The 27970-nt window shown below is 45.4% G+C and overlaps 1 protein-coding gene across 2 annotated transcripts; it reads right to left on the reverse strand.

Moving 5' to 3' along the window:
- Window positions 1-4883: 4883 nt before the first annotated feature.
- TNFRSF14 (TNF receptor superfamily member 14) lies at window positions 4884-26804 on the reverse strand. 2 transcript variants are annotated; one of them, XM_028740952.2, is made up of 8 exons: window positions 26154-26804; window positions 15654-15762; window positions 14940-15065; window positions 12769-12927; window positions 11678-11768; window positions 10282-10469; window positions 9271-9287; window positions 4884-7973 (listed from the first exon to the last, which is right to left on the reverse strand). In XM_028740952.2, the coding sequence occupies exons 1-8, from the start codon at window positions 26160-26162 to the stop codon at window positions 7863-7865; spliced, it is 810 nt and encodes a 269-aa protein (XP_028596785.2). In that variant the 5' UTR covers window positions 26163-26804; the 3' UTR covers window positions 4884-7862. The 2 variants fall into 2 exon arrangements, with proteins under 2 accessions (XP_028596785.2, XP_028596788.2); XM_028740955.2 differs by lacking the exon at window positions 14940-15065 and having other exon boundaries at window positions 12769-12924.
- Between the last annotated feature and the right edge of the window lie 1166 nt (window positions 26805-27970).

Genomic DNA, 27970 nt, shown 5'->3' on the forward strand with positions numbered 1-27970 from the left:
TGTGGAACACCCTCCCACCAGATGTCAAAGAGAAGAACAGCTACCAGACTTTTAGAAGACATCTGAATGCAGCCCTGTTTAGGGAAGCTTTTAATGTTTAATAGACTATTGTATTTTAATATTCTGTTGCAAGCCGCTCAGAATGGCTGGGGAAATCCAGCCAAATAGGCGGGGTATAAATAATAAATTATTATTATTATTATTATTATTATTATTATTATTATTATTATTATTGGAAGGTGAGTCTTTAATGCTTTAATGACATGGGGTGGATGTGCAATCCTCTAGATATAGCCCAGTATCTTTCAACATCAAATGGCTGGGTAAAGGGGAATGTTATTAGGGTCGCAGTTTAGTGCTGTATGTTGAATCAGACAGTTATTGAGCCTGGCAGCAGAGTTTCAGACAGGGTTCTCTGCCAGCCCAGCTTGTATATTCTGAAGATGGAGCTACTGGGCTGCTGCTCTTTTACCTGGGATTGTGTGTGTGTGACAGGCCTGGATCGTAACTTGGTTCCTCCTGAAAGTTAATGATGTGGGTGACAGATGCACCTCAGCAGGGAGGGGAGCATTCCACAAATGGGGAGCCACTACCAGGAAGGCCCTGTTGTGAGTCAATGCTAACCAGCTAGCGCTCACCAGCAGCACCAATAACGGGACACTGTCAATTCCCATGGTGTCTTGGCAGGAACGTTGTGTGTGTGTTAGGTCAAGGGGAATAGTGCTGTAATATGCTTGAGGGGCGTTATTTAAAAGGTGCTTTTTCTGGTCTATTTTAGTTTATGGGGAGCAATAAAGCACATTGATCTGCCAGATGCTCCGTAGGAATCTCTGTTGCCTGGCAACAGCTTCAACTTTAGCAGGTACCTATGTATGACAGCCCCTGGGAGGGAGGAGGTCAGTTACTCAGTTACTTAGCCAGGGTTCTCCCATTTTTATAATCTTAAATTCAGTTCTCCACATTTCTGCAGCAATTTGTGGTTGATGAGTTTTTGGGAGGATTTAAAAACCAATCAGCATTTCAGTGCAATTTTCTTCTGCTCTATTCTGCCTGGGTCAGACTCTGCCTGGACTAGATCATCTTTGAGGACTCTTCTGACTCTACAATTATATGATTCTCTTAATAAATGCATTTTTGTACATAGTTTTGACTAAGGTGGAGCAATTGCTCCTAATGTAATGCATTTTAGTATGTTACTTTAAGTAATAGGTGGTTCCCCCCCCCCCCCCGCACTTTCCTCTGATGTACACATTCTTGTAAGCATTGCTTGGCTGGAGAACTGCTTTGCAAAATTCAGATATGTGGAAATTTCAAAGGTTCTCGTGATGTTTTGGAATATGCAAATTTTATAGAATTTGCTTTACATGCAAATGAGTTGAATTTCTCCCCCATCCCTGTCTCCAGCTCAGTCTCTTCAGTACTGCCAATGGCTCTACTCTGAGTAAGTCTAACATTGGATACAACCCAATGTTCTCATCCTGGTAGCTAAATAGGAATCTGGGCAATCAGAATGTTCAAGATTACCATTAAAAGAACATGAAGCTGTCTTTCCTGGGAGTATCGTAGCCACACAGAAAATATGAATCAAGTTGTTGTAGTTGTTTTTTCATTAAAAAAAAAAAGACTAGTTTACTTCAAATTACAACATATTATTTACAAAATGAGACGAAATGGTGTAAAAGCAAAAAACAGGCAAAAAGAGATACAATACAGTAATGGTAATTTCAGTAAGTAAAGACATAGACTGTGCACCAACATACATTTAATCCATATTTAAACACATCTTCCCCCCGCAATCCTAGGAACTATAGTTTATCCTCACGGATCTACAATTTCCAGCACCCTTAACTACAGTAGACCCACAATTTACACAGTGATTACGTTCTGAGAATAGCTCATAAACCATAATCATGTATAGTCAAATTGCATTGGGTGCAATGCCAGGGGGGATTGCCAAAGTTATTTTCCCGGGTGCTCACCCCCTTTCCAACTATATTATATTTATTATATTATATTATATTATATTATATTATATTATATTATATTATATTATATTATATTATATTATTATATTATTATATTATATTATATTATATTATATTATATTATATTATATTATATTATATCCAACTGCATAAAACTGAATATGCACAAGTTAAATGTGCACAAGTTGCAGGTCTACTGTACAGTGTCCCAGGAATCTTTGTGCAGGGAGAAAAGTGTTTTGTACACATGGTGTGTTTGCAGCAATCGTCACATTTCGAAAACATTCTTAGACTTCAGAGGAACATGCTTTACCTTACAAAATCTTGCTGACATGATTATTATTATTTTTTAGCTGTCCCCTTGGAGAAGAGGTGCTGCCATTCTTAAGGAGCTTCCCTGGCACCCAGTGAGCGAGGTGCTAATGGAAGGAACCAAACGCTGTACAATTTATGTCATAGAACTTATACTCCCAGGCTCATATGTATCAGCAATAATTCGCATTTCAAAAAGTCTTGACATCATTTCAACTCATCATGGTTGATCATTAACAAGTGGCAATTGAAGCATTATGGATGGATAGATGGGAAAGACCCTTTAGAAGGCACTTTGATCTGTTGTCAGGATCTTTGCAGCCACTGTGCTTCCAGGAAAGGGCATAGTCCACCCTGAAGTGCTTTGCCTTAGGCCCATCCCAAAGGCATGAGACTTCTTTGAACATAAGAAGAGCCCGGCTGGATCAGACCAAAGGCCATCTAGATTCTGTCCTCAAAGTGGTAAACCATACTGTTATGTACTGAAGTTCTCACCCTGGGCCAGCAGGGGGATACTGTAGATAGTTATGCAAATGAAGGATCGAAAGTGACGTTCAGTGATTGGATAGTTTGTATGCAAATGAAGGATCGAAAGTGGCGTTCAGTGATTGGCTAGTTACAGAAAATGGTTACTGTTGCATTCTAGTGGAGCTCTATATAAGCAGGCTGACTGAGCTCCTCAGTTCAGTTCTGTTCCAGCTTACAAATAAAGAGCTGCTTTGGAAGAATCGCTGTGTTGTCTGATATGTTCGCCCACAACCTAACACATACATCTATGGGCTACACCCCATACCTTCAAGATCAGATACAGTAGCTCTGAATATCAGTTCCTTGATAGCAATAGGTAAGCAATACGCATCCCGTCCTGAGTTTGTGCAGTGCTTACACATCTTCCCATGAATCAGTTGATCATCCCACACATTTCAATGCATCTCCTTGCAATTTCCTAACTACAAAAGTCTCTCTCCGTATTTTTTTCAGAGTGGATTTGTTGCACCCGGGCAACTGAATGCTTGAATCCACTTTAACTGAGCGAGCCTAAATTTCAGGTTTGCACCTGAACTCTTTCTGCAAAATAGTGATCATATGACAGCACCCTGGGGGAAAGTGCCGAGATCTTGTGACCCCCTTTAATGCACTAGCTTATGATCTGTAACCAAGGGCAATTCAAGGTGATGAGTATCTATTCTATAGTTTGGAAATGGTCAGTTTGCTCTGCTTTTGGACACGCCTTAAGATATTGTCACCAAATTTTGCACAAAGGTTCCTGAGTTCCAACAGCAGGTTTTCCTCTATATCTGGATACATCTGGGCACCGTTTGGATCAAGAAGGTGCACTCAACCTTGCATAACTGAACTGATTTTTTGTGCTTTCTTAGAATTTCCCAAGGAAAGCCCAAGGCACGAGGCTGCTATTTCCCTATACAGTGGTACCTCTGGTTGCAAACGGGATCCATTCCGGAGCCCCATTCACAACCTGAAAGGAACGCAACCCGCATCTGTGCATGTGCGGGTCGCGATTCAGCACTTCTGCACATGCGTGTGATGTCATTTTGTGCATCTGCGCATGTGCAAGTAGTGAAACCCAGAAGTAACCCTTTCCGGTGCTTCCGGGTCGCCGAGGGATGCAACTGAAAAAACGTATCATGAAGCAAATGTAAAAAGAGGTATGACTGTAGTGTCCTAAACGGCTTGGGACCAAATTCCTTGAAGGACCATCTTCCTCTCTTATGTGAATCTGCCCAGCTTTTCGGAATGGCACTTGTGTCCTTCTTGCATGTGCCATTGGCATGGCAGGACGTGAGAGTCAATCCCATGCAGTGGTGCCTCATATGGGGAAGGTCCATGGCTCAGTGGTAGAGCACCTGCTTTGCATGCCGAAGGTCCCAGGTTCAATCCCCAGCATCTCCAGGTAAGGCTAGGAGAGACCCATACCAGAAATCAATGCAGGCAACACTGAGTTAGATGGACCAACGGTCTGACTCAGTCCAAGTCATCTTCCTATGTGGAACCCCCTGCCTCAGGAACTTGAGTTCCCTTATTCCTTATTTGTGCTCTACAGTTAGTTGAAAACATGCCTTCTTAAACTTAATTGGGAGCGCCATTCTTTTATTTGATGTTTCATTTGTTTTGGCTGCTGTTTTCATAGAATCATATAATTGCAGAGTTGGAAGGGACCCGCGAAGCTCATCTAGTCCAACCCCCTGCAATGCAGGAATCTGTACTAAATCCTACAAGATAGATAGCTATCCAACCTCTGCTTAAAGACCTCAAAGGGAGGAGAATCTACCAACTCTTGCAAGAGTCTGTTCCACTGTTGAACAGCTCTTTGTTTTTAGTTGGATCATTTCTGTTTTAATAGCTGGGTCACTGTTTTGGCTTTTAATATTTGATTTTCTGTTTGTAAGCCACTTTGAGCAACTCGCTTGTGGAGGAAGAAAGTAAGGTATAATTATATATATACACACACACACACACAAATAGAAAATTCTTTACACACACTCACACCACCATTTAATTTATGTTAATATTAATTCTTAAGCAAAGGATCTAAGCAACAATAGAGAGCAAGAACAGAACACCATGTCAGTTATGCATAGGGTTGTAATGGCATGTTTCAGATGTACATTTTTATTAATGATTGCATTTATAATCCACTTTCCTCCAAGGAGCTCAAGGTGGCCTACATGGTTCTCCCCCTTTCCATATTATCCTTAAAAGGTAAAGGTAAAGGTACCCCTGCCCGTATGGGCCAGTCTTGACAGACTCTAGGGTTGTGCGCCCATCTCACTTAAGAGGCCGGGGGCCAGCGCTGTCCGGAGACACTTCCGGGTCATGTGGCCAGCGTGACATCGCTGCTCTGGCGAGCCAGAGCCGCACACGGAAACGCCGTTTACCTTCCCGCTAGTAAGCGGTCCCTATTTATCTACTTGCACCCGGGGGTGCTTTCGAACTGCCAGGTTGGCAGGCACTGGGACCGAGCAACGGGAGCGCACCCCGCCGCGGGGATTCGAACCGCCGACCTTGCGATCGGCAAGCCCTAGGCACTGAGGCTTTTACCCACAGCGCCACCCGCGTCCCATATTATCCTTACCACAATGAAAAAGGTGTGGGATTCGAAGCGTGGTTTCCCAGGTTCTAGTCCAGCACTCTAACCACTACACAACACAGCCTACAAAACACATGCAGATATAAATACAGAATCACTATGAAATTTTGTTAACTGCAGGTGGTGGCTGCAAGCCTGAGAGTTCTCATCCCATCCCTTGGCACATTTAGTTGTTCTTTTTAATGCAAATCTCTCCCATAATATATATGTAGCTAGTCAATGGAAATTACTCTCTGCTTTTCCAGAGGTCACCTTGTTCTTAGGAACTGAAGGTTTCATGTTATTCTGAACTGAACACCTACAAGGCATTTGGGTCTTCAGCTGGGAACTTTGCCAGAGATATGCACACGATTCACCCTCTATGATAGTTTGTCAAAGGAAGGAACTGCTGCCTTGCTGTTTCCTGTTCCACACTGCTATTGCTCCGCAGCACCACCACTGCAGCTGGCCAGAGAGTAGAACTGCCGCTTCTAATTCAGCAGGCGCTCAAATTACTTACAAAGCCTGTTGGGTTCCAACCAAACAAATAACCCAGGAGTAGGAACCTTAGGCCCAGGGAACAAATGCTGGCCTTACCTGAGTTACCTGAAGAGTGGCAACTGCTCGTTTCCAGACAACCAGACTCACCTTTCCTCACGTTGAATGAAATCAGTCCCATCTGGTCTCCATGGTCCAATTCATCCTAAGAAGGCCAATGTTGGAATGTCCAGCTGCTGTAGTATTCTAAGCCTCTCTGTCTGGACCTCTAAGCTCTGAAATTCTGATAATGGGTCTTGCCAGCTTGCATGAGGATAGAGATGGGTCGTGCATAGAAACTAGCCTGCTGAATGAAGGCAAATGTGATTTTTGTTGCCCCCCCTTCCACCCCTGTCTCTGGCCCTGTCCACCACTGGTATGTGGCCCTCAAAAGGTTGCCTGGAAGGGAATGTGGCCCTTGGCTGAAAAAGTTTCCTAATTCCTGGTCTGTGGTTTTCTTGATATCTACCTGCACTCTGAATCCTGCACTGCTCTCAGCTGCCTCTTGGCCTTGCTGTCTGTGACCTTACTTGGACTCTAGCCAAGCCTTGCCAGTAGCCCAGGATGTTGCAGTGCTCTCCCTTTCCCAATGTTGATCCAGCTTCAGATCCCATCTGGTAGGCCACACGTGTCTGTCACACCCTAAGGCACCGCAGACTTGGAAAGGCAAAACTCCTACACTACTGGCCTGGAGAACCTAAGCACATAGGAGATGCCCTGTTAGATCAGGTCAAAGGCCTGTCTAGTCCAGCATCCGCTTCTCAGTGGCCTACCAGATGCCTCAATGGGAAGCCCACAAGCAGGACCTGAATGCAACAGGGCTCTTCTCACTTGTGATTCCCAGCTGCTGGTATTCCAGCAGCTCTGATTATGGGTGCAGCCTGCTCTTTCCTGCTGCTTGGTTGCTTGGACAGATGGTGTTACATTGGCTAGTCACTCAATGCTCTGCTGGTTGCGCTCCATTTTGTCCATGATCTGTCAGGGTTTTGCCCAAGTCTGTGAGCTGGGATTGGACCCTGGACACTGCCTCTGACAACACTCTCGCAAAGCAGAACTCATTGGGTTCAGTATGGAGTAATGTTACACACAGAGACACACAGAAACACACACACTCACACACACGGGTTTTTCATGCTCCTAGAGTATGATTTCGTCCCCATCTAAAGAGAAGGTGGAAGTAAATTTGGGTTTCCCTGCCTCCACCATCTGAGAAATATTGAGTGAAGCTTATATCATTTCCTGGGAGAGTTTCCAGGCACAAGGCATCGCCCAACCTTTCCCTGCACCATCTGATATTAGTGTCAGAACTCCATAGAAAGACAGCGCCAATCTCTGCGAAGGCCTGACTGGTGGAGGAGCAAAGGGACAGAGCAAAATCCTCCCCCAATTCCGGTTTGGTTTCAGACCCTGGGAAATGCATTGTTTTTATTGATGTAGTGAACCTCCTGTGTCAGAAACACTCTACCTTCTTTCAGAATACCAGAAGAGCCCTGCTGGGGATCAGACCAAAGGCCAATATGCCCTGCCTTCTGTTCTCGCAATGCCCAACCAGATAGCTACAAGCAGGACCTGAATAGTGTCCATACAAATCCATTTCCTTCATGAATTTGTCTTTTAAAGTCATCCAAGTTGGTGACCATCACTATATCTTCTGGTATGAATTTCATAGTTTGATGGTCTTCTCCTTTTCCCCTAGATATGTTCTCTCTTCAGCCTTGATCTGTCCTTCAGTGAAGATTTCCACATCTTCCACTTTCATCACTGAAACTTGCCTCTTCAAGATGGATGATGAGAAGCTCAGAGGGGAAAATAGCCACTTCCTGTTTTATATTGCATTAACTAATGTGTTTCCCCCTCTCTAAAAGTTCATCCAGTGCATATGTCCACGGCTGTTGCCTGCAAGGTGCACCAGGGCTTTCTGAACCAAAAATTCTGGTCGCTCATGCCATTGTGAATGCTGGTTCTCCAGGGTGGTGACCCGTTTCCTGCATAGGTGCCACCATATTGTCATTCTCTTGAACAGGGAGATAATTTCCATTTCGTTGTTCCTCCTAGAACAAGGCAGATTTGTTTAAAATCAATACAATATATTGATGGATTCAGGCAATGCTGAATTTCCTCCAGCACCAACTCTGATTCCACTTCTGATCACAACAGCACCATCAAGGGGTAAGGTGCTTTACGGAATAAACACTGGATATTTTTTACACTACGTTGAAATTTTATACCAATGTAACTGTCCTAGTTTTCCCGCAAAGGATCTGGGGGTTGCAGTTTGGTGGGAGGTGCGGAAAACTGCCCATTTCTCCAGTGTCTCTCACAAATGTACAGGGTTGTATGCAATGTTAGTCCTCTCCTCTATGGGAATCCATTGAAATTAATGGTCATGACTAAATTGGGTTCCTTAACTTTGGTGCATCTACCCTGAGTAGAACTTGGTTGGATATTACCCACAGTTCCCAAGTCTTCCTGCATGGATGTAGACCCAGGTGGGGAGAGAATCTGGTGCCCCCCTAGATGTTGCATGACTACACTTCCCATAACTCCTGATCATTGGCCATGCTAGTTGGGACTGACTGAGAGCTGGATTCAGCAACATCTGGAGGGCAGCAGGTTCATCATCCCTGGTGTAGACACCAACATTCTCAGTTTCTGGAGACTATTCTTCCCCTGCTATTGAAAAGAGTAGAAAATGAAAACAGGGGTGGTTTCCCTGCTGCTTCCTTGGGGAGGTGTGGAATTTCTCTGACACTTTTAGGAAGAGGTTGCCCCACATCTTACTGATTTTCATCAGTACTTTATCCATTTGTTACTTGTATCAGTCACTTTATGCAAAAGAAAACACCAGAAGGCAACTTAACAAGATAAAATACAACAGATTAAAGCCTGAGTTTCCCCATCCCTGTGGCAGATAATCCAGGAAGACGTTGCAGGAAAAGTGGGCAGTGGGTAGCAGAGATGCCACACATGTGACTTTGCATCTTCGTCAGCATCTATAGCCAGGGGCTCCTTCTCTCGTGCTCTCAGAAGGAGCCAGCAACTGGAGCCGTTCTACTCTTGGCTTCACACGCGGCCTCCGCTGCCCTCTCAACATTGAGGGGGCCCAACTCTCTGCCAACAGTATTGAGGGGGGAGCAAAGGCAGCTCGGCTCTATAGAGTCGGCAACCCCTGGTGGGTGGGGGTTAGTGGAAGTCTTTAAGAGAGCAGGAAGCTTAGAGGGGCAACACTGCAAGACGGAGAAAGAGAAAGTGCAATAGCAACCCTTAATATATGCTGAAATTGCATTTTGAAAGGAATGTGGGCAGAAGAAAAGAAGTTGTAAAAGGCATATATAAAAGAATACTCACCTGTACTCTGGCAGCACCTGTGAAGAAGAAGAGAAGAGCTTTTTTTTCTTTTCAAAAACCCAGTAGAAGACATTTCTAGATGAGATTTTCTAAAATGCCTCCACTTGAGAATAGAAGGAGCAGCATTGACCAGGCAGACTGGCCCTCCTTAATGTTTAGCTAAAAAAAGGCAAAACCAAAAACCCCTTTCTCCTAATTTGAACCTGTTGGCTTGAGGTTGCAGCCAACTAAGTTCTACTCAGAGTAGACCCATAGAAATTAATGGATATGACTAACTCAGGTCCACTAACTTCAGTGGGTTTACTCTAATTTAGTTAGATACAACCCATACTAATCCACTGAGGTTAATAAGAGCCTCAGTGGTTCCTTATCCTCTGCACATCACAGGTGTGCTATAAAAGAACCAACTTGCATGTGTTAAGGAGACATCACTGATCAAGCAAGCCAGAGAGAATTTGAATGACATCTGTCCATCAAAAGTATTTCACTTTGGACAGGGCTTGGTAAACCCTTTTTTCAGATCAAGGGCCGAATTCCCTTCCAGACAATTTTCCGAGAGTCACATGGCAGTAGTGGATGGAACCAGATAGATAAATGGGCTGAGGAATGAATGTAAAATTTACCTCTGTACACCTGGCAGTTTCTGCACTCCCTCCCCCTGTATCCTCCATCCAGGCATACAAAAAGCATCTTCAGATGTTATGGACATGTTCCAGAAAATGCAGAGCAGTGCCAATGATGGGCGTGGCCTGGAGAGAGCTCTGAGGGCCACTTACAGAGGCCTGGAGGGCCGCATTGGACTCCCCTAGGCCTGATGTCCCTCGTCTCTAGCTTAAAAGCCAAGTCTACTTTCTTTGTCCTCTCCAATCAAGCAAAAGGCAAGCAAACCAAATGAACTGGGGTTGGGGAAGATTTATGACTGCTCAGAGTAGAGTTCTATTTGCAAGACACAGGAATGCAGGTTCTGGATTTGTTTTTGCTTAACTACACATGCATTCGTTGCACACTTACGTTTTTTGATGCGCTTCCTCCATTGCCATATTATGAAGCCACATATTAAGGCAAGGACCAGCAGACCAAGAATGGCAGTAGTAGCTACAAATACCGGCACAGGCACCTGTTTCTGGCCAACACATGCGCAAACTGCATTGGAAACTGCTGTGCCGGCTCGTTCTTCTATCATGCCTGCCTTACTGCAACTGAAAATTGAACAGAAAGGGTTAAATCAGGGGTGAATGTTCAGAAGAAGGCTTGATATTTGTGGAGACTAACAGCAGGGCAGTAAAAATGGACCCTGCAACTGCTTGTGGCTGAAACGAGCTGGATGGACAATCTACTACTCAGTGATAGATTTCTCTGACCTTTCTGTGTTTGTGCATACACATTACAATTGTCAATTTCACTTGGATACTTATTTGGGAATACCCAGGCTGTCTTTATTAACTTACGCATTTAAATTAGGTTCAGTAAGATATAGTTATTGTTAATGTTAGCTGACAATCTTGCTTGCTTGCTTCCTCCTTCCCCCTTCTAATTTGCAAGGAATTAGTGAATCGGTCAGTTTCAGTTTCCCTCAGTTTCTCATTTTTCTTATCTTAAATGGGGTGTGTGTGTGTGTGTGTGGATGTGGATATGGATATGGGGGGGGTTGCATCAAATTGCAATTTTTCTTTTTTTAAAAAAATCCTCATGAAAATTACATAGTAATTTTAGTGCAAATTTCTCCTGATATACACATTTTTCTATGCTGTTTTGACTAATGCACACATTGTTGAAAGGCATGCTCCCTAATGTAATGCATTTGTGTATGTTATTTTCACCAATGTGTGCATTTTTATGCACAGTTACCCCCTAATATATGCATTTTTTGTAGTAAACATTGGTTGTAGAATTGCATTGCAACATTCGTGGTACTGGGAATTTTGAAGGATAATTGTTTTCTGAATTAAGTATTGATTTGAGAAGCAGAAAATTGGTAGCTTTGTTTCAAAAAGGAAACAAAATTGAATTTCTTCCCCCATTCTCAATGTACTTTTATCTTTAAATATGTCTTTTAAGATAAAACAATTGATACGTTATTTCAGCCGACAGCTGTATTGCAACATTCAGGAATTGTGAAAAATGGCAAATAAGCAAGATCTGATTTACATAGTCGTCTGCCAAATGTGGATCTATTTGTCTTTCAGTTTTTCTGGACCTGGATATAATCTAACCTCTGTTTAAGCTTTGTACAAACCAAGATAACAGCTCACTAAGTATGTCATCTTCATGCTTAGTTCTTTAACTTCCTTGCAGTAATGGGAAGGAAACAGCACTGAATGGAAAGAGGTGTATGTAGAATTAAGACTGGCACCACACAGCCACAAACTGGAAATGCAGCTGTGAGAGAGTCTTTAGTGGCACCTACTTAGTCCAAGGTTCACAGGAGGTGGACATATCAGTCTCTGAATAGGTCCCAGAAGGACAGGGTACGAACTGGATGTCATTGGTTTCTGTGCCTGAAAAAGAATTAAATAAGCGGAATATTTTATATGCTGCTACAAAATATAGAGCCCTTTGCACCTTCCATGCTTATGTCCTGCTTGTGTGTTGGGGCATCTGTTTGGTCGCTGTGAGATCAGGATGGTGAACCAGAAGAGGCCTTTGGCCTGGTCCAACAGGCCTCATCTTGTGTCCTTATGTCTTATTGTACAGTGGTAGCTCAGGTTAAGTACTTAATTCGTTCCGGAAGTCCGTTCTTAACCTGAAACTGTTCTTAACCTGAAGCACCACTTTAGCTAATGGGGCTTCCTGCTGCTGCACTGCCGGAGCACGATTTCTCTTCTCATCCTGAAGCAAAGTTCTTAACCCAAGGTAATATTTCTGGGTTAGCGGAGTCTGTAACCTAAAGTGTATGTAACCCGAGGTACCACTGTAGTCCCTTGTTGCTTTGAGAGTCAATAATCTATTCACATAAGAAGAGCCAAACGCCCATCTCATTCAACATCCTATTCTACCAGTGGTGATCCAACTGTGTTGATGTATTTAGCCGAGGGTGCCTTTTTCAGCCTGAAGACAACATTCCCTTCTGGGCAGCCTTCCTAGGGACACATGCCAGTGGTTGGTAGAGCCAGAAGCAAAAGTGGGTGGGATAATGGATGCAAATTTATTCAGCAGACTAGTTTCTACACATAGACCATCCTCCATTCAGAGAGGCAAGAGGCCTGGTCAGAGTCCAAGGACATATTCTAGCCGGGCAAAACAGTCATGTGCAAAGGGGTGCAGCCTGGGGATAGTCCCAAGGTCCAATTAGAGTGGCTTGGAGGGCTGCATTTGGATTCTGGCTCTGAGGTCGTCCCCCCCCCCCCCCCGTATGAAGCACATCTTAAGTCGGATGGTTTTATGGTTGAGTTTATGCTCACTGTGATTTTTTTTTTCTTCTGAACATGGGAGCTATAACTAAATTATTTTTTAAGATCGGCAGAAGAGTGATAGCACCAAATCTCTACTGAGACTTACCTGGCTGTGTCACCTTAAAACCAGGTGGAGAAATGGTGTGCTTTGAGCACTGTTCGCAGTCATGGTCGATGAACTGAGTGCAATAATAGCCAGGCTTGCAAGAGCAGACTGTGTTCTTTGTATTCGTGCATTCTTCTTTAACTCTTAGATGGGCTCCTGCTGGGCACAATTACAGATATGAGGGTTTGTGGGGGCCACTGCTATGATCGCTATTATTTTTACATGCCACCCCAGTCCCCAAGTGGTGGCAGAATCCAGCAGTTCCAGATGCTTGCTCTGCTTCTATTTCCTTGGCAGGAAGGTCAGTGGAGACTGTGGTGTCTTTAGGATATATGGTTTTATCTACACATATATATAAGCTGAGCATGAGATGGATCACAGCATTAACCCCTACAGATCTTGCTTCTCCATTAGCCACAGCTTTGGATCCAGCACAGATCAGGCATGTCTCTGTGTCCCCAGCTTCCATTCTGCTTGCAGCTCAGCACACAAACACCTGGCTATTCTTCTCCTACCTAGCAGCCACCCATTAGCCTGGAGGGCACCACCAGCTAGCTCATAAACCTAGCTCATTCTTTTGTGATGCTGACGAGGACAGTTAAGTAGCCAGCTAAGGCCAGACACTGGTCTTACAATAAATCAATAAATGTCTGACCAGTTCAGCAACATTGACCAATTATATATGCATAATTTAAATAATCAGTAAGACAAGACATTGAAATATGAACATGCTTAATTAAAGGATCCTAGTCATTTTTCTCAGCACCTTGGACAGGTCCCCAGACTCAAGAGCTCTCCTCAAGTACCTTCTAGTGATGACACATGTCCCCAGGGGCCCTGCCTGGTGGTGGCAGGCAGCCATTTTAATATATCACTATAACCCTGACATAGCCTTGAACAAGGGCATTATGGGAAATGAAAACAGTCTCAGGCCACTTCTGCCACTCGCATAACCTTGTGGCCAAAGACCCTAAACCATGGAGGTGGGGGACAGCAAAGACATTCTGCGAAAAGATTCATCTTACATCCACTAAGAGCAAGGCCTTGACCTTGTACAAATCTGTGTCAAGTGTACAAATCTAGATCAAACATCTGTTGGAGATGCAGGGAGGCAGAAGGCACCATGATCCAAATGTGGTGGAATTGCAAAAGAATCAGGGAATTTGGGAAAACAATATATAATGAACTTTAAAAAAATGTTTACATGTTCCTTTCCAAAAAAAAAAGCCTGAAGTCTTCCTGCTAGGCATAATGAGCAATGAATTTCCAAAAAGGGTAAGGAAATTATTTATGTATGAGGCAGCAAGAATTTTAATTGCTAACGTATGGAAAGGAGATTCTACACTCTCAAAATTAGATTGGCAAAATAAAATGTTAGAATATGCAGAGCTAGCAAGATTAACAGCAAGACTCCGAGACCGTCCAGATCAAATATTTAACAGAGAGTGGAATATTGACAGAGGATACTTAAAAGAACATTGTAATAACATAGATTCTTTGGCAGCTCTGGATTGATTTCTGAATGAATTAAGAGATCGCTACAGAATTAACAACAGAATAATTTAGGGGAGATAAAGTTAAGTGCGCAGCTGTAAAGAAACTTAGGAATCACAATGGGGGGGGGTCGGAAGTCATGTTAGAAATAGTGATGGATGAATTCAATCTTTTCTTTTTTGTGTGCACAGGAGTGTTAATTTTGAATTGCTTTTCATTGATCATTGATCATTGTGTATTGCTTTGTTTTTGTTTTGTTTTTAAAACTAATAAAGCATTTTTTTAAAAGAGCAAGGCCTTGAGGGTTGCAACCAGTGCCAATCCTACTCAGAGTAGAGTCATTGCAGGTAATGGACATAACTAACGTTCATTCAATTTAATAGATATACTCTGAGGAGGGCTTAGCTGGTGGCTCAAAGGGTGGTGACAAGGGAGAGGGACTTTTCAGTTGTGGCTCCCCATCTGCAGAACGCCTTTCTTAGTGAAGTCTGCCTAGCGCCTTTGCTGGCATTTTTTCAGCGCCAGCTAAAAACCTAACCTCCCCCCCCCCCAGGTCTTTGGATAGACTGATATGGTGTTTTCTTACCAGTGTGCTGCCTGTGTATAATGCATTCATATTCATGTTTTGAAATGTATTCTAAGTCACTTGGGTAACAAACAACAAGAAGAGTTTTTACCTGATTCACATTCTTGACATTTAAAGCACGTTGTCAGCCCGTTTGACTGGTTCGTGTATGTCCTCCAACCACAAGCAACACACGTTGTACTGGAACCAGATGTGCAGTGTCTCTCGACTCTGTATCCTGTGGACAAATGGGGAAATGGTGCCCCTCCTCTGAATCCTAATTTGTTAAGCAGGCTCCTCAACCAGGTCTGGGTGGGGACAATGCTGGGAACTAGTGTGGCCAAGCCGGTGAATGAAGGGGGCAGTGGGGCAGTGGCTAGGACCCGTGTGCCCCAGCCCCACTCCCTTCTCCACTGCTGCCTGGGGAAGGAGTCTCAAAGCGGCTAACAATCTCATTCCCTTCCTCCCCGACAACAAACACTCTGTGAGGTGAGTGAGGCTGAGAGACTTCAGAGAAGTGTGACTAGCCCAAGATCACCCAGCAATACAGAGGAGAGGGGAATCGAACCCTGTTCACCAGATTACGAGTCTACCGCTCTTAACCACTACACCACACTGGCTCTCAGAGAGGAGTAGGTGGTCGCAGTTCCTATCCGTAGCTGAAGGAGAAACAGCAAAGTTGTGTGAAGATGCCCCTCTTCTTTCTGGATCTGCCACCCCGCCCGGTTGTCCCCAGCCTACCGCCTGAGGCAACTGCCTCTACCAGGCCAATGGATGGGCCGGCCCTGTTTACAGGGAGAAGAACAAGGGTGCCATGCCTTCTTACCTGGATTACACCTGGGGCAGCATTCGCCACGGATATTGTACTCTGAATCAGTACATGAGGAGACTTCCTGGTAGAGAAGCAGCTGTGTTGCGAGGAAGATGCAGAAGCTCTTTCAGGGAGAGAGAAAGGAGACTTTAGTCTCACTGTGCCCGGCTCAGTGCATTCTTGGATTAATCCTATCATTCCCCCCAGCCCACCCCAGGGAAGGCAAAGAAGGATATGAAACAGCAGCCTGAAAAGTTTGGGCAGGAAACAGGGATGCTCTTGAACTTACGACTTTCTCCCCCAGATTTTTGGAGTTGTGAAGCAAAAAGATATGAACCTCCTGTCAGGTTGCTGCTTCACTGAGTCCAGGTTTAGGAGCCTGAGAGCCACATTCTAGGTAGGCTTCCATGCTAGCGGTGGGCTTGACCAGTATGAATTTTACTTTTGTACAACAGGTTCATTTCTACAGGGGTGGACCTTGGTAATATGCCATCTTGCATGGAGGCATTTGACGCTCTTCCCCCCCAGCCTTTGCAGTACCGGCTTAAGCCAGGCTTTCGAAAGGAGGTGTCCTAGAGCCCTCCTACCTCATTCCCAAAGCCTGGTAAGTGCTTGCCCACCCTTGGGAAGGAGAAAGGTGGACTCTAGGGCCCTGTCAGAGCCCTCATGCCTCCTTGCCGAAGCCAGGCAAGTGCTTACATTTGCTCCAATTGAGTGTTAAAGATCGGGTGGGGTGGGGGGTGGGCAGTGGTGGGACAAACAGAAGTCTGGATGAGAGCTTACTGTGGAGTAGCCCCAGCTGAACTGGGAAATTCCAGCATCCAAACTCTCTAATCCCAATAGATCTTGGGTTTGCATTGGTTAAATATGTACAGTCATACCTCGGGTTACAGACACTTCGAGTTGCGCGATTTCGGGTTGCGCACTGCGCACCCGGAAGTACCAGAACTGGTTACTTCCGAGTTTCGGTGCATGTGCATGCACATAAGTGCTAAATCGCGCTTTGCGCATGTGCAGAAGAGCCGGGTCGCAACCCGTGCATGAGCACACGTGGCGCTGCCGGTTGCGAACACTGCAGGTTGCGAACATGCTTCCTATACTGATCACATTCACAACCCAAGTGTCCACTGTATTTGAATAGTTACTGAAATACGAATTTTCATGTTCGTGTATTTATTTTTAAATCAGACCTTAATGCAGAAACGGTACTGAACAGACTTAAGAATTATGACATGCAAAACAAACACTGTCCAGAAACTGACTAGCATAGCAGCCAGGGACTTTCCTGAGGGCAATGTCAGCCTTTGGAACAGGAAGTGCCATAAATCATTTCCTTTTGCACTCACAACTTCTCCTAAGCAAGAACAACCTCTTCCTGGTTCCGATGTGCTTCAGTGCGCCTCTCTGAAGCCTGACTTGGATTCTCACCTCTTTCCCTCCAACACACACACACCAGTCACAGAGCCTTGCTGCCCTTTGACAGTTGCTCAGACCTGCCTGGCTGGGTAGGCCTGATCATGGCAGTGGCAGACTTTGGGCTCTCAAATTTCAGTGGCCTTCTGAGCGACACTAAAATTCAGGGGGAGGGCTGCCTCTCCTGTTGTGTTGCACAGTGTGGTTGCATCAGCCGTGCTACTCCAAGACTGCCTCTGCTGCTGATGCCCTCAAAGCCCAGTTGATGGCACCAATGCTCTGAACACAAGTGGCTGGAATTAAATGCACACCAAATGTGGGACAAATTTAGTAGACCTATGTTAGTCATTCATTTCAATGGGTCTACTCTTAGGACTGGCAATAGATGCAACCCAGTGGATCTACTCTGAGCAGGACTTAAGATATCACCCAGTGCATTTTTGTATCTTATTTTCATAAACATGTGCCTTTCTATGCATCCAACCATATTGGAGAGCTACACTGCAAAATTTGGAGCACTGCACATTTTTAAAGGAGGCTCATTTTGTGTTGGAACAAGTGAATTAGGGCGATTTGCTTTTAAAACGGCACTGAGTTGACTTTTTCTCCCATCCGTACATCAAATGCATTCCAGTGCACACTTGCTTGGGAGAAAGCCCAATGAATACAGTGCGATTTACTTCTGAGTAAACATGCTGAGAATCGTGCTGCTAGAGAATGTTTTTAAAATGTTCGGGGGCAAGGCAAGGAACAGGAGCTCAAAAACATACTGTACTTCTTTTATTTCACCACAAGGTGGCATTCTGTGCCTGTCTATCAAAGTGGGTGGGGCGGAGGAAGTAAACAAAAGAATCGACCTATGCACAGGGAAATTCCCAGAGCAAACAAACCTGGAGTTGTTTTGTGACTTTGTAAAGGCGTTTTTCGGAATGCTCATTACCAGTCACGGTGTTCAAACCTATATTGTTATCAGCTGCGTGAAGATTTCGCAAGCAAATAAATTCAGTGGTAGGTATGAATCAGGAGAGAACTTGAACACTGTTGGACTCAAACTCTAATCAGCTCTGGCATGCATGCCCAATGACCCAGGATGATGGGAGTTGTAGTCCAACATCTGGGGACCCATAGGGTCGCCATGCTTGACATAAAATTAGAGGACTGTAATCCCAAACCTACTTAATAGGGAGTAATATGATAGGAAGAGTTGTTGTTGTTCTTAGTCACTTTTCTCACAGAATGGCCCAAATTAATGTACAGTGGTACCTCGGGTTACAGACGCTTCAGGTTACAGACGCTTCAGGTTACAGACTCCGCTAACCCAGAAATAGTACCTCGGGTTAAGAACTTTGCTTCAGGATGAGAACAGAAATCGTGCCGCGGCGGTGCAGTGGCAGCGGGAGGCCCCATTAGCTAAGGTGGTGCTTCAGGTTAAGAACAGTTTCAGGTTAAGAACGGACCTCCGGAACGAATTAAGTACTTAACCCGAAGTACCACTGTACATTAAAACCAATTAAGAACATGCAATAAAAACACAGCTATCCAGACAAGAGGCAGGACTTACAGATCACACCCTGATAAAAAGACAAAAAGACAAAAAGAAGGCTGCAATCCCATCCATCATATAAAGGCCAAAAGCCCATTTAATGAGAGAAGCCTTTCCAGGCATGGCTCCCTGGGGAGAGCATTTCACCAGCAGGGAGCCACCACTAAAAAGGCCCACCCAAAGAAGGGCTTCATATTGATCACAGGGTCTGGGTTCAGTCATGTGGGGTTACCAGTATTGTTGAGCAGATTTGTATTGAATTCTGTTGCAGACTGTAGTAGTAGTAGTAGTAGTAGTAGTAGTAGTATTTACTTATATCCCGCCCATCTGACTGGCTTGTACCAGCCACACTGGGTGGCTTCCAGCAGAATATAAATAAAATAACGAAACATTCTATGATCAAACATTAAAAACTTCCCAATACAGGGCTGCCTTCAGATGTCTTCTGAAAGTTGTCTAGTTGTCGATCTCTTTGACTTCTGATGGGAGGGAGTTCTACAGGGTGGACACCACTACCAAGAAAGTCCTCTGTGTGGTTCTCTGTAACGTCACTTGCCATAGAAGCCAACTCCTAGGGGGTGAGGTTCCTTCCCCTCCCCCCATAAAATATTTGAGGGGGTACTCCTGCCTCAAGTTGATGGGCATTCCCCTTCAAATGGTGTTCATGTGCCATGTCTTGTGATCAGTTACGTGGGACAGGGCTTACCTGCCCCCCAATACTTTATTCAAGTTGGCACCTCTGCTTCCCACAGTGAGGAAACCGCCAGAAGGCCCACAGAGCTGGACCTCAGCGTCCAGGCTGAACAATAGGAGTGGAGTTGCTCCTTCAGGTATACTGGGCCAAGGCCATTTAGGGCATTAAAGGTCAGCACCAACACTTTGAATTGTGCTCGGAAATGTACTGGGAGCCAATGTAGATCTTTTAGGACCAGTGTTATATGGTCCAGGCAGCCGCTCCCAGTCGTCAGTCCAGCAGCCGCATTCTGGATTAGTTGCAGTTTCCGAGTCACCTTCAAAGGCAGCCCCACACAGAGCACGTTGCAGTAGTCCAAGTGAGAGATAACCAGACCCAGGGATGCAGAACCTACCACTCCCACCATCCCAAGCCAGCACAGATAATCAGTAAATATGGGTCTTGTAGTCCAACAACATCTGGAAGATTACACAGGTTCTCCTGGTCTGGAACTGAGGGAGAAATGCAAGCACAGGAGCGAAAAAAAGCTACAAAAATGTAGCCAAGTAAATATTCTTATAAGAAGGCCAGAGAAATTGCTGTGATGTGCTAACCGAATGTGGGTGGAGGGGAGCCATGGTTACAAGTGAAGCCTGAAACTAATGGAATCACATTAGCTGGGAAATTCTGGTTTCACAACGTTGCAGCCTCATGATGGAATCTTTTGAAATCTTTCTGCTGAAATCTGGTGACTAGGGGTCAGCAGCATTGCATTCAGAGAAGGGGACAAATTCTTTCTTCTGCTGCTGCTGACTTTGTCACAGACCAGCTCCGCCAGGAAACCCTCAGCTATCTTGGATCCCACAGCTATTTTAGTCTACCCAGTGTGGTATAGTGGTGTAGAGCCAGCGGAGTGTAGTGGTTAGAGTTCTTGACCTAGGAGTCAAGGGTTCAAATCCCCACTCGGCCATGATGATGAATCACTGAAGGACCTGGGGCCAGTCATTGCCTCTCATCCTGACCTACTCTCAAAGTTTTGTTGTAAGGATGAAATGGGGAGGAGGAGAACCAATGTATGGCACCTCAAGCTCCTTGAAGGAAAAAAGGTGGGATATAAATACAGTGGTGCCTCAGGTTAAGTACTTAATTCATTCCAGAGGTCCGTACTTAACCTGAAACTGTTCTTAACCCGAAGCACCACTTTAGCTAATGGGGCCTCCTGCTGCCGCCGCACCACCGGAGCACAATTTCTGTTCTCATCCCAAAGCAAAGTTCTTAACCCGAGGTACTATTTCTGGGTTAGCGGAGTCTGTAACCTGAATCATCTGTAACCTGAGGTACCACTGTACAATAAATTAGCAGAATGGTGGAGGATGTTGCATTTTTCAAGCTATCAAGGATATTTGGGGGTTTTTTGTATCTTAAAGCTGATCTTGGTTATAACTTTAGTCCCTACTTTGGAAGTGCTTAAGAGATTTATTTTCACACCTCTACACATGTGGGCAGTGCTGGATTTACGTATAAGCTAAACAAGCTATAGCTTAGGGCCCGACTGTCTTCGGGGCCTCCAAAAAATTCAAAGGAAAAAAAACCCTGGATGTACATTTCCAAAATATAAGATAAAAAAACAAATAAAATAAAACCTACATACAGCAACGGTGTTTGTGTTGTGTAGGCACTTATGACGTAAGTAATGGGCCCCACCAGCTAGCCTGCTCCCTAAAATATCACTGGTTTGCTCATTTCTATATACAGATACCTATTGGGTCCATAAATTACCATATAGCATATAAAGGTAAAGGGACCCCTGACCATTAGGTCCAGTCATGGCCGACTCTGGGGTTGCGGCGCTCATCTCGCTTTACTGGCCGAGGGAGCTGGCGTACAGCTTCCAGGTCATGTGGCCAGAATGACAAAGCCGCTTCTGGCGAACCAGAGCAGCCCACGGAAATGCCGTTTACCTTCCCGCCGGGCACTGCTATTTATCTACTTGCACTTTGACGTGCTTTCAAACTGCTAGGTTGGCAGGAGCAGGGACTGAGCAACGGGAGCTCACCTCGTCACGGGGACTCGAACCGCCGACCTTCTGATCGGTAAGTCCATTCAACAGCAAAAACAATGACAATTTGTTGTTGACAAAGGCCAGCTGGACATATAAAGGGCCTCATTACCTTCAGTAGCTTAGGGCCTCATCAAACCTAAATCCGGCCCTGGATGTGGGTGTTTTATTATGTTTGTGTACACACAGAGACAGGGGACGCGGGTGGCGCTGTGGGTAAAAGCCTCAGCGCCTAGGGCTTGCCGATTGAAAGGTCGGCGGTTCGAATCCCCGCGGCAGGGTGCGCTCCTGTTGTTCGGTCCCAGCGCCTGCCAACCTAGCAGTTTGAAATCACCCCCGGGTGCAAGTAGATAAATAGGGACCGCTTACTAGCGGGAAGGTAAACGGCGTTCCGTGTGCAGCTCTGGCTCGCCAGATGCAGCTTGTCACGCTGGCCACATGACCCGGAAGTGTCTCCGGACAGCGCTGGCCCCCGGCCTCTTGAGTGAGATGGGCGCACAACCCTAGAGTCTGTCAAGACTGGCCCGTACGGGCAGGGGTACCTTTACCTTTACACACAGAGACATACATGGTGATATTATTTTATGTAGTTTAGTATTTGCATTTGATTTGTATTGTGCATCATCTGGAGTAGAAGAGGGAAAACTTTCTTGGCTTGAGGGCCACATTTTATCTCCTATCCAGATAAGAAAGATGCAGGGTGTGAAGATATACTCCATCCAAGTTATGAAGATGGACCAGTGAGCAGTGTGGCCTGGGGACAGTCCCCAAGGCCTAATACAGAGGCCTGGACCTGGTGTCCCCCACCCCTCAGCTAGAGAACTCGGTTCATATTTGACCAATGTGTGCCAGCAAATAAATGAATTCCAAACGGAATCCAGTTTCATAGTTTTTGATGAAGATGTGGTGGAGCAGTATTTCAATTATTATTTTGACCAACAAGATGGCACGATGGGAAACAGCTCCGTGGAGGGCTAGAAGCAGGGCTTTCTTTCAGCAGGAACTCACTGGAACTCAGTTCCAGCACCTCTCAGGTGGGCGCCATTGCCATTGTAAGAGAACAAGGGAGGTGTTTGTGGCTACTTCTGGCACCTCTTTTTCTAGAAAAATGGAACTGGCTGTAAGGGACGCTGTCATCCAAGAAGTCCCTGCGGAAGTGAGACACCACAAACCCACATTGTGACCCAACATGACTCAGGGACATTTCTTCCCCTCCGTGTGTAACGTTCTCCGAGACATTAATCGTGCTACACAACGGGATGCAGAAGTGAACGATGCCTTGCCAGACAGGAAATAACCTTTGTAGTTAAGAGAACTTATTGTTATGTTCAGGGCCACTTCTTCCTATCAGTTTTTCTTCTGTTTTACTTCTGCTGTCAAAACTGGGAAACTTGACAGTGTGTGGGGTCTTTTACTTAAGAGTAGAGGGAAGTGGGGTTATGAGCAGGGAATTTATGGGTTGGATAGTAGAAGAAGAAGAGTTTGGATTTGATATTGCACTTTATCGCTACCCTAAGGAGTCTCAAAGCAGCTAACATTCTCCTTTCCCTTCCTCCCCCACAACAAACACTCTGTGAGGGGCTGAGAGACTTCAAAGAAGTGTGACTAGTCCAAGGTCACCCAGCAGCTGCATGTGGAGGAGCGGAGACGCGAACCTGGTTCACCAGATTACGAGACTACCGCTCTTAACCACTACACCACACTGGTAGATTCTCTGGCTGCCCATCTACAACAAAGCCAGGTTCATAGTCCTTGTGTTAATTTACAAAGCCCTGATTGACTTCGGTCCGGGGTAGCCTGATATCCGAGCTCGATCACTGAGATAATCGGCAGGACCATCATTGGTTGCACCCTGAGTTGGTGATGTTCACCTGCCCACAGCAAGAAACCAAGCCTTTCATGTCATTGGCTCAGTCCTGTGGAATGCTCTACCAATAGAGATTCAGCCTCGACTTTAAAAGCTTGGTGGGATGGGCATGCCAACTGTCTGGACATTTTCACAGCTTGCACCTTGGAATCCTGACTTCTGGGCGTTGTGCTTGCGGCTGAGCCTGTGCCACAATCAGTCTGAAAACAGATCTCCCGTTTGCTCTCAAGGAAGACTTTCTATCATGGTGTTTCGGGATGGGAGGCTGACAGTTGGCGGGGCAGTGCCCCATTTGCTCTCATGCATCAGCCAAGGTGGAGATTCTGAGAAATTCCTGGAGGTTTGGGAGGCATTCGTTGCCATTAACATAGGGTTGCCTGACATCCCCGGTTCCTGGGGATAGTCCCCAGATTTGCAAATCTGTCCCTGGACAAATTCCATCCCCGGAATGTCCCAGATTTGCAAATCTGTCCCCGGGAAACGGCAGCCTCAGCAGCCCGGAGCCAGCCTGGTAGCACAGTCGGCTCTGGCTGGCTTCAGGAGCTGCTTGCTGCCATGGCGCCCACAATTTTCCCTGCGCCATGGCAGCGAGCAGCTCCTGAAGCCAGCCAGAGCCGACTGTGCTACCAGGCTGGCTCGTCCTGGGCAACGGCCGGCCACCCGTGACTCCCAAGCCTCCCCTGATCTGTCAAAACAAAGGGGGAAGGAGATCGGGGAAGGCTCAGGAGTCACAGGCAGGTGGCACACTATTGCCCAGTTTTTTTAAAAAAACTCTACGCATTTATGTGTCACAGGGTACGAAAGAAGGACTTTGCACCTTTATACAATATGCATGTGTGCTTGGGCCCAGGGTCTTTTGCCTCACCATCCAACACTACTGACTCCCTATTGCTACTCAGCTTCAAAAAGAAAAAAGAAAAAAGTGTCCCCAGATTCATTGAAAAAAATCTGGTAACCATACGTTAACGTCCTTCTCTCTTTATGTTTAATGCCCTTGCAATGAACAGAATGACTTAGTGAACATTCCTCAAGGCGGACACCTTTCAGTGTTCCCCATAAAGACAGGTAGCTCACTGGGTACAGTTCAGGTAGCCACCATATTGCCATTGAACTTACCTCAAATGGTTATTGAGGAGATAAAGTGGGATAACACACCCACCCAACTATGTCATTCTCAGCCTCTCAAAAGAAGTTCAGGGTACCCTGCGATCGGTAGCTTGATGAGCACTCCTGTAACATACAGACTGGCCTGACAGGTGAGTGTTCACCTTTTGAGGTTTTCTTTTTAAAAATAGTAATCATGCGGTTTTCTGAGTACAGAGAGTGACTCACCAGAAAGGCGAAGATTTGTCACTCATCACACCAGACATCACAGGCGCTAGCCAATAGGTGCCCGTGACACTTCTGCACCCACGCAACTGTTTGCAGCCGACACACACCCTCCATCGTCCCACATTTATTTCCACCACAAAAAAAGAAGGTCGCTGAGAGAGGATGTCTAGATCGTACTCAGTGCCTGAGTAATGATGGTGTTGTGGTTGTGCTAAAAGTAGAAGTCAAAAACCCAAGAAGCCTGTCATATAATTAGGTGCACTTGTGGGTTTCTTAAAAAATAGCATCAGTTCCCATGCCATTGGCAAACGGCAGTTTTGAAATGAAAGGTGACTTCAAAGGTAGCCCAGGCTTCGATCAGATGGGCCAGGAGGCTGGAGGACTCAGGTCAGAAGTGGAACATGCAAGGTTTGGGATACACACACATCTTGCCATGATCTAGGAAAGCCGAACAATAATTCCTGTCTTTGCGCAACCTTAAAGAAAAGGTTTCCTAGGGCAGTAAACAAAGGCTGTTAGGCTCAGATCCTGCAACCATCTACCTGGGAGGAAGTGCCACAGAGTGGGCCTTACTTAAATATGCACAGCCTTCATGGGAGATTTGTGGCCCTTGAGTTGTTATTGGACACCATCTCCCATAAGCCCTACCCAGCACTGCTAGTTATCAGGGGTGATGGGATTTGAAGTCCGGGGATTTGCCTGCCCTAGTTGTTCAGAATCATTGCTGTTACTAAGGATGGGGGAGAAATCAGATTTTGTTTGCATTGAGAGGGAAACCTACCTAAAATTCACTTTCTGAAACGATACGCAAACTGAATCACAGTTGCCCTTCAAAATTCGCACTTCTCCATGCAGTTCTCCAGGCAAGTAATGTGTGCAAAAAATGCATCTGTTAAAATGCAACCCATGCAGAATATATCATACAAATATGCATTATGTAAGAGGGAATGGTTTTGCAAAAAAAGGTACACATTGGGCAAAATTGCCTATGGAGATGTGTTCTGTCAGGAGAAATGTGCACTCAAATGCTCGTGAAATCACAAACCAATGTGAAAATGTGGAGAACAGAACTTATGAGCGCAAAGATGAGAAACTGAAATGGACAAATTTCCCCATCCCTCCTTTTGACCCAATAATCTTATGATCCCCAAATAAATTTGCACATTACCAACAATTCCATTGTTTAAAATCCTAATCCAAGTGTACCTTTTGACTTAGTGGAATAAGCACCAGCTAGCAGTTACTGCTCATAGGAAAAACCACCTTTCACTTTCAGTTACGGGAATACTGAAGTCTTAGAAACAAACAAGTGGGACCTGAATTCCCAGTCCGACCCATCACAGTGGCTGCCAACCAGGTAAGCCAACAAAAGCTTTAATTTCTAAAAGGCAATGTTTGCCACCTGCCAGGTGTATTCTCCCTGCTACCGTTCCTAGTGGAGACTGAGCCACACACTGGTCAGCTGAGAACAAGTGAGCTGGCAATATCCTCTGGCCCAACGCCCACTCTCCTTGAAGCCCTCATTTTTTTCAGGAAGAAGGAGGCAGATCTCTTTATTGCAGCCTTATAGCACGATAGGCTGACCCGGGGGGGGGGGGGGGATGCACAAAGTTTCAAAGTTTGCTTACCAGATGCATGGTGCTGAAAGAAGGAGGGTTCCAATTTCATCCAGTCACGAGGCAGACGAAGGTCATTACCCTGTAGTTAACTGCAGTCTTGTGTTTACCTCCCTTCGGTTCCTATAGATCCAGGATTTCTGGACTCCATATTCCCAGCACCGAGCACATTGCATTCTGAAGTTCCCACTGCTCCCACTGCCTTTGCCCTCTGGGCCTTCAGCCAAATGAGACCAAACTTCCCAGGCCTGTCCCTGAATATCTGAGTCCCCTCAAACGAAGCAGTCACAGCTCGACGATCGCTAGCTCCAAAAGTGAAAGTAAAATAAAAAAATAAAAATCTCTCTCCGGCTGTGGTTTCTTTCTTTTCCCCAGAGGCGGTTAAATAATCGCACTCAGTTCCAGATAACTTCTCCCCAGCCACTTCATTTCTCGGCACTCAAGCTGGTCTGCCTTTCCTCCTTTTATGCAAACTCGTCTCTGGATCCTGTCTTCCCAGAACTGTTTACAGATGGGAAATAGCAGACAGGAAGCAGGAGGTGGGCTCCAATCACAATAGAGGAGGGAACGGTCCAGTCCTTCTGATCATGTTTTTTTAAAAAAGTACCTGGCAGCAGGAGGGTGAAAGGAAACGACTCTAAGTGAATCGGTCCACCGGAGCACTGAAGAGTTGGGTGAACTTGAAGCTAGGAAAAACACCACCTGGCTCTTGAACTCTGACCACCAGACAACTGCTGACATTGGCAAACCTTTCCATTTCGGTAACTTTCATTTCCCCCGATCTTAGATTCAGGTCTCCACATTTCCACAACAATATGTGGGGTGTTCTTTTTTCTTTAAAAGCACTATTCCTGTCGTGAAAGTTCACTCGTGCAAATTTCTCCTGGCAGTTTCATACGCAGTTTCAATTAACGTACTCATTTTTGCAAGCCATTTCCCATAATATAATGCACTTTTGTTTATTATATTCCATGTTGTTTGCACCAAAGTGTGTCATTCTATGGTGCATCCCCACCACCAGCAGCATAATGCATTTCTGTACACATTGGCTGAAGAACTGCAACTTTCGCAGAACTGCAAATTTCGAAGGATATTTGTGGTTTCTGATTTACATGCCAGTTTGTGAAGTGTGAATTAGCTAGTTCCTCATGAGAACAAAATGGAATCTCTCTCCTCACCCCACAATCCCTACCTGTCCACCCTTGTATGATCATGGATCAGCCACAGGATAAATAAATATTTCTGCTAGCCTCGGATGCAACTTGATCCTAAGAATACTAGGCTATTCAAACAACCTTTTTCCTTGCCCTTGCAGTTCAATGAGCGTGTGAGGAAGAGAAAGAAGGAATGTGCCCAATAGTCTTCATTTGATTCATGTGAAGCATTTTCACTCTGGTCTTCCTTCCCCCCCTCACCAAAAAAACCCAAAAGGATTCCCAAGGGTCAGTGGCAGATGGTCCCAGTTGCACCTGGTGAGATGTAGGTCACATCAGTGAATGGTAGCTGTAGTCAAGAGTCACAGTAGGTGGAGCCAATGTTAGGCATAGCAGCTCCTCCCCCTGCCCATTTTTCCTCCCCTTTCTCACTCCAGTATCTTTAATAGCAACCCGACATGCCAAAAATAAACATAATAAGAGCCTCTCTGGATCAGGGCAAAGGTCCATCTGCTCCAACATCCTATTCTCTCTTGGTGGACAACCAGATGCCTCAATGGGTGCAGAACTTGAGTGCAGCAGCAACTATTCCCACCTGGTTTTCAGAGGCATCCTGTCTCCAGTGCGGAAGGTAGCTCATTCATTTCCATGATGGCTCATAGCTGCTGATAGCCT

Source organism: Podarcis muralis, chromosome 7 (assembly GCF_964188315.1).
Source record: "Podarcis muralis chromosome 7, rPodMur119.hap1.1, whole genome shotgun sequence".
Classification (NCBI taxonomy): Eukaryota; Metazoa; Chordata; class Lepidosauria; order Squamata; family Lacertidae; genus Podarcis; species Podarcis muralis.

Excerpts from the sequence above, each read along its gene's own strand:
- TNFRSF14 (XM_028740952.2), bottom strand. Across the intron at positions 15,066-15,653 it reads CTGCCCCAGGTGTAATCCAG|GATACAGAGTCGAGAGACAC; the intron begins GTAAGAAGGCAT and ends ATTTGTCCACAG. Across the intron at positions 11,769-12,768 it reads TTTTAAGGTGACACAGCCAG|GCACAGAAACCAATGACATC; the intron begins GTAAGTCTCAGT and ends ATTCTTTTTCAG.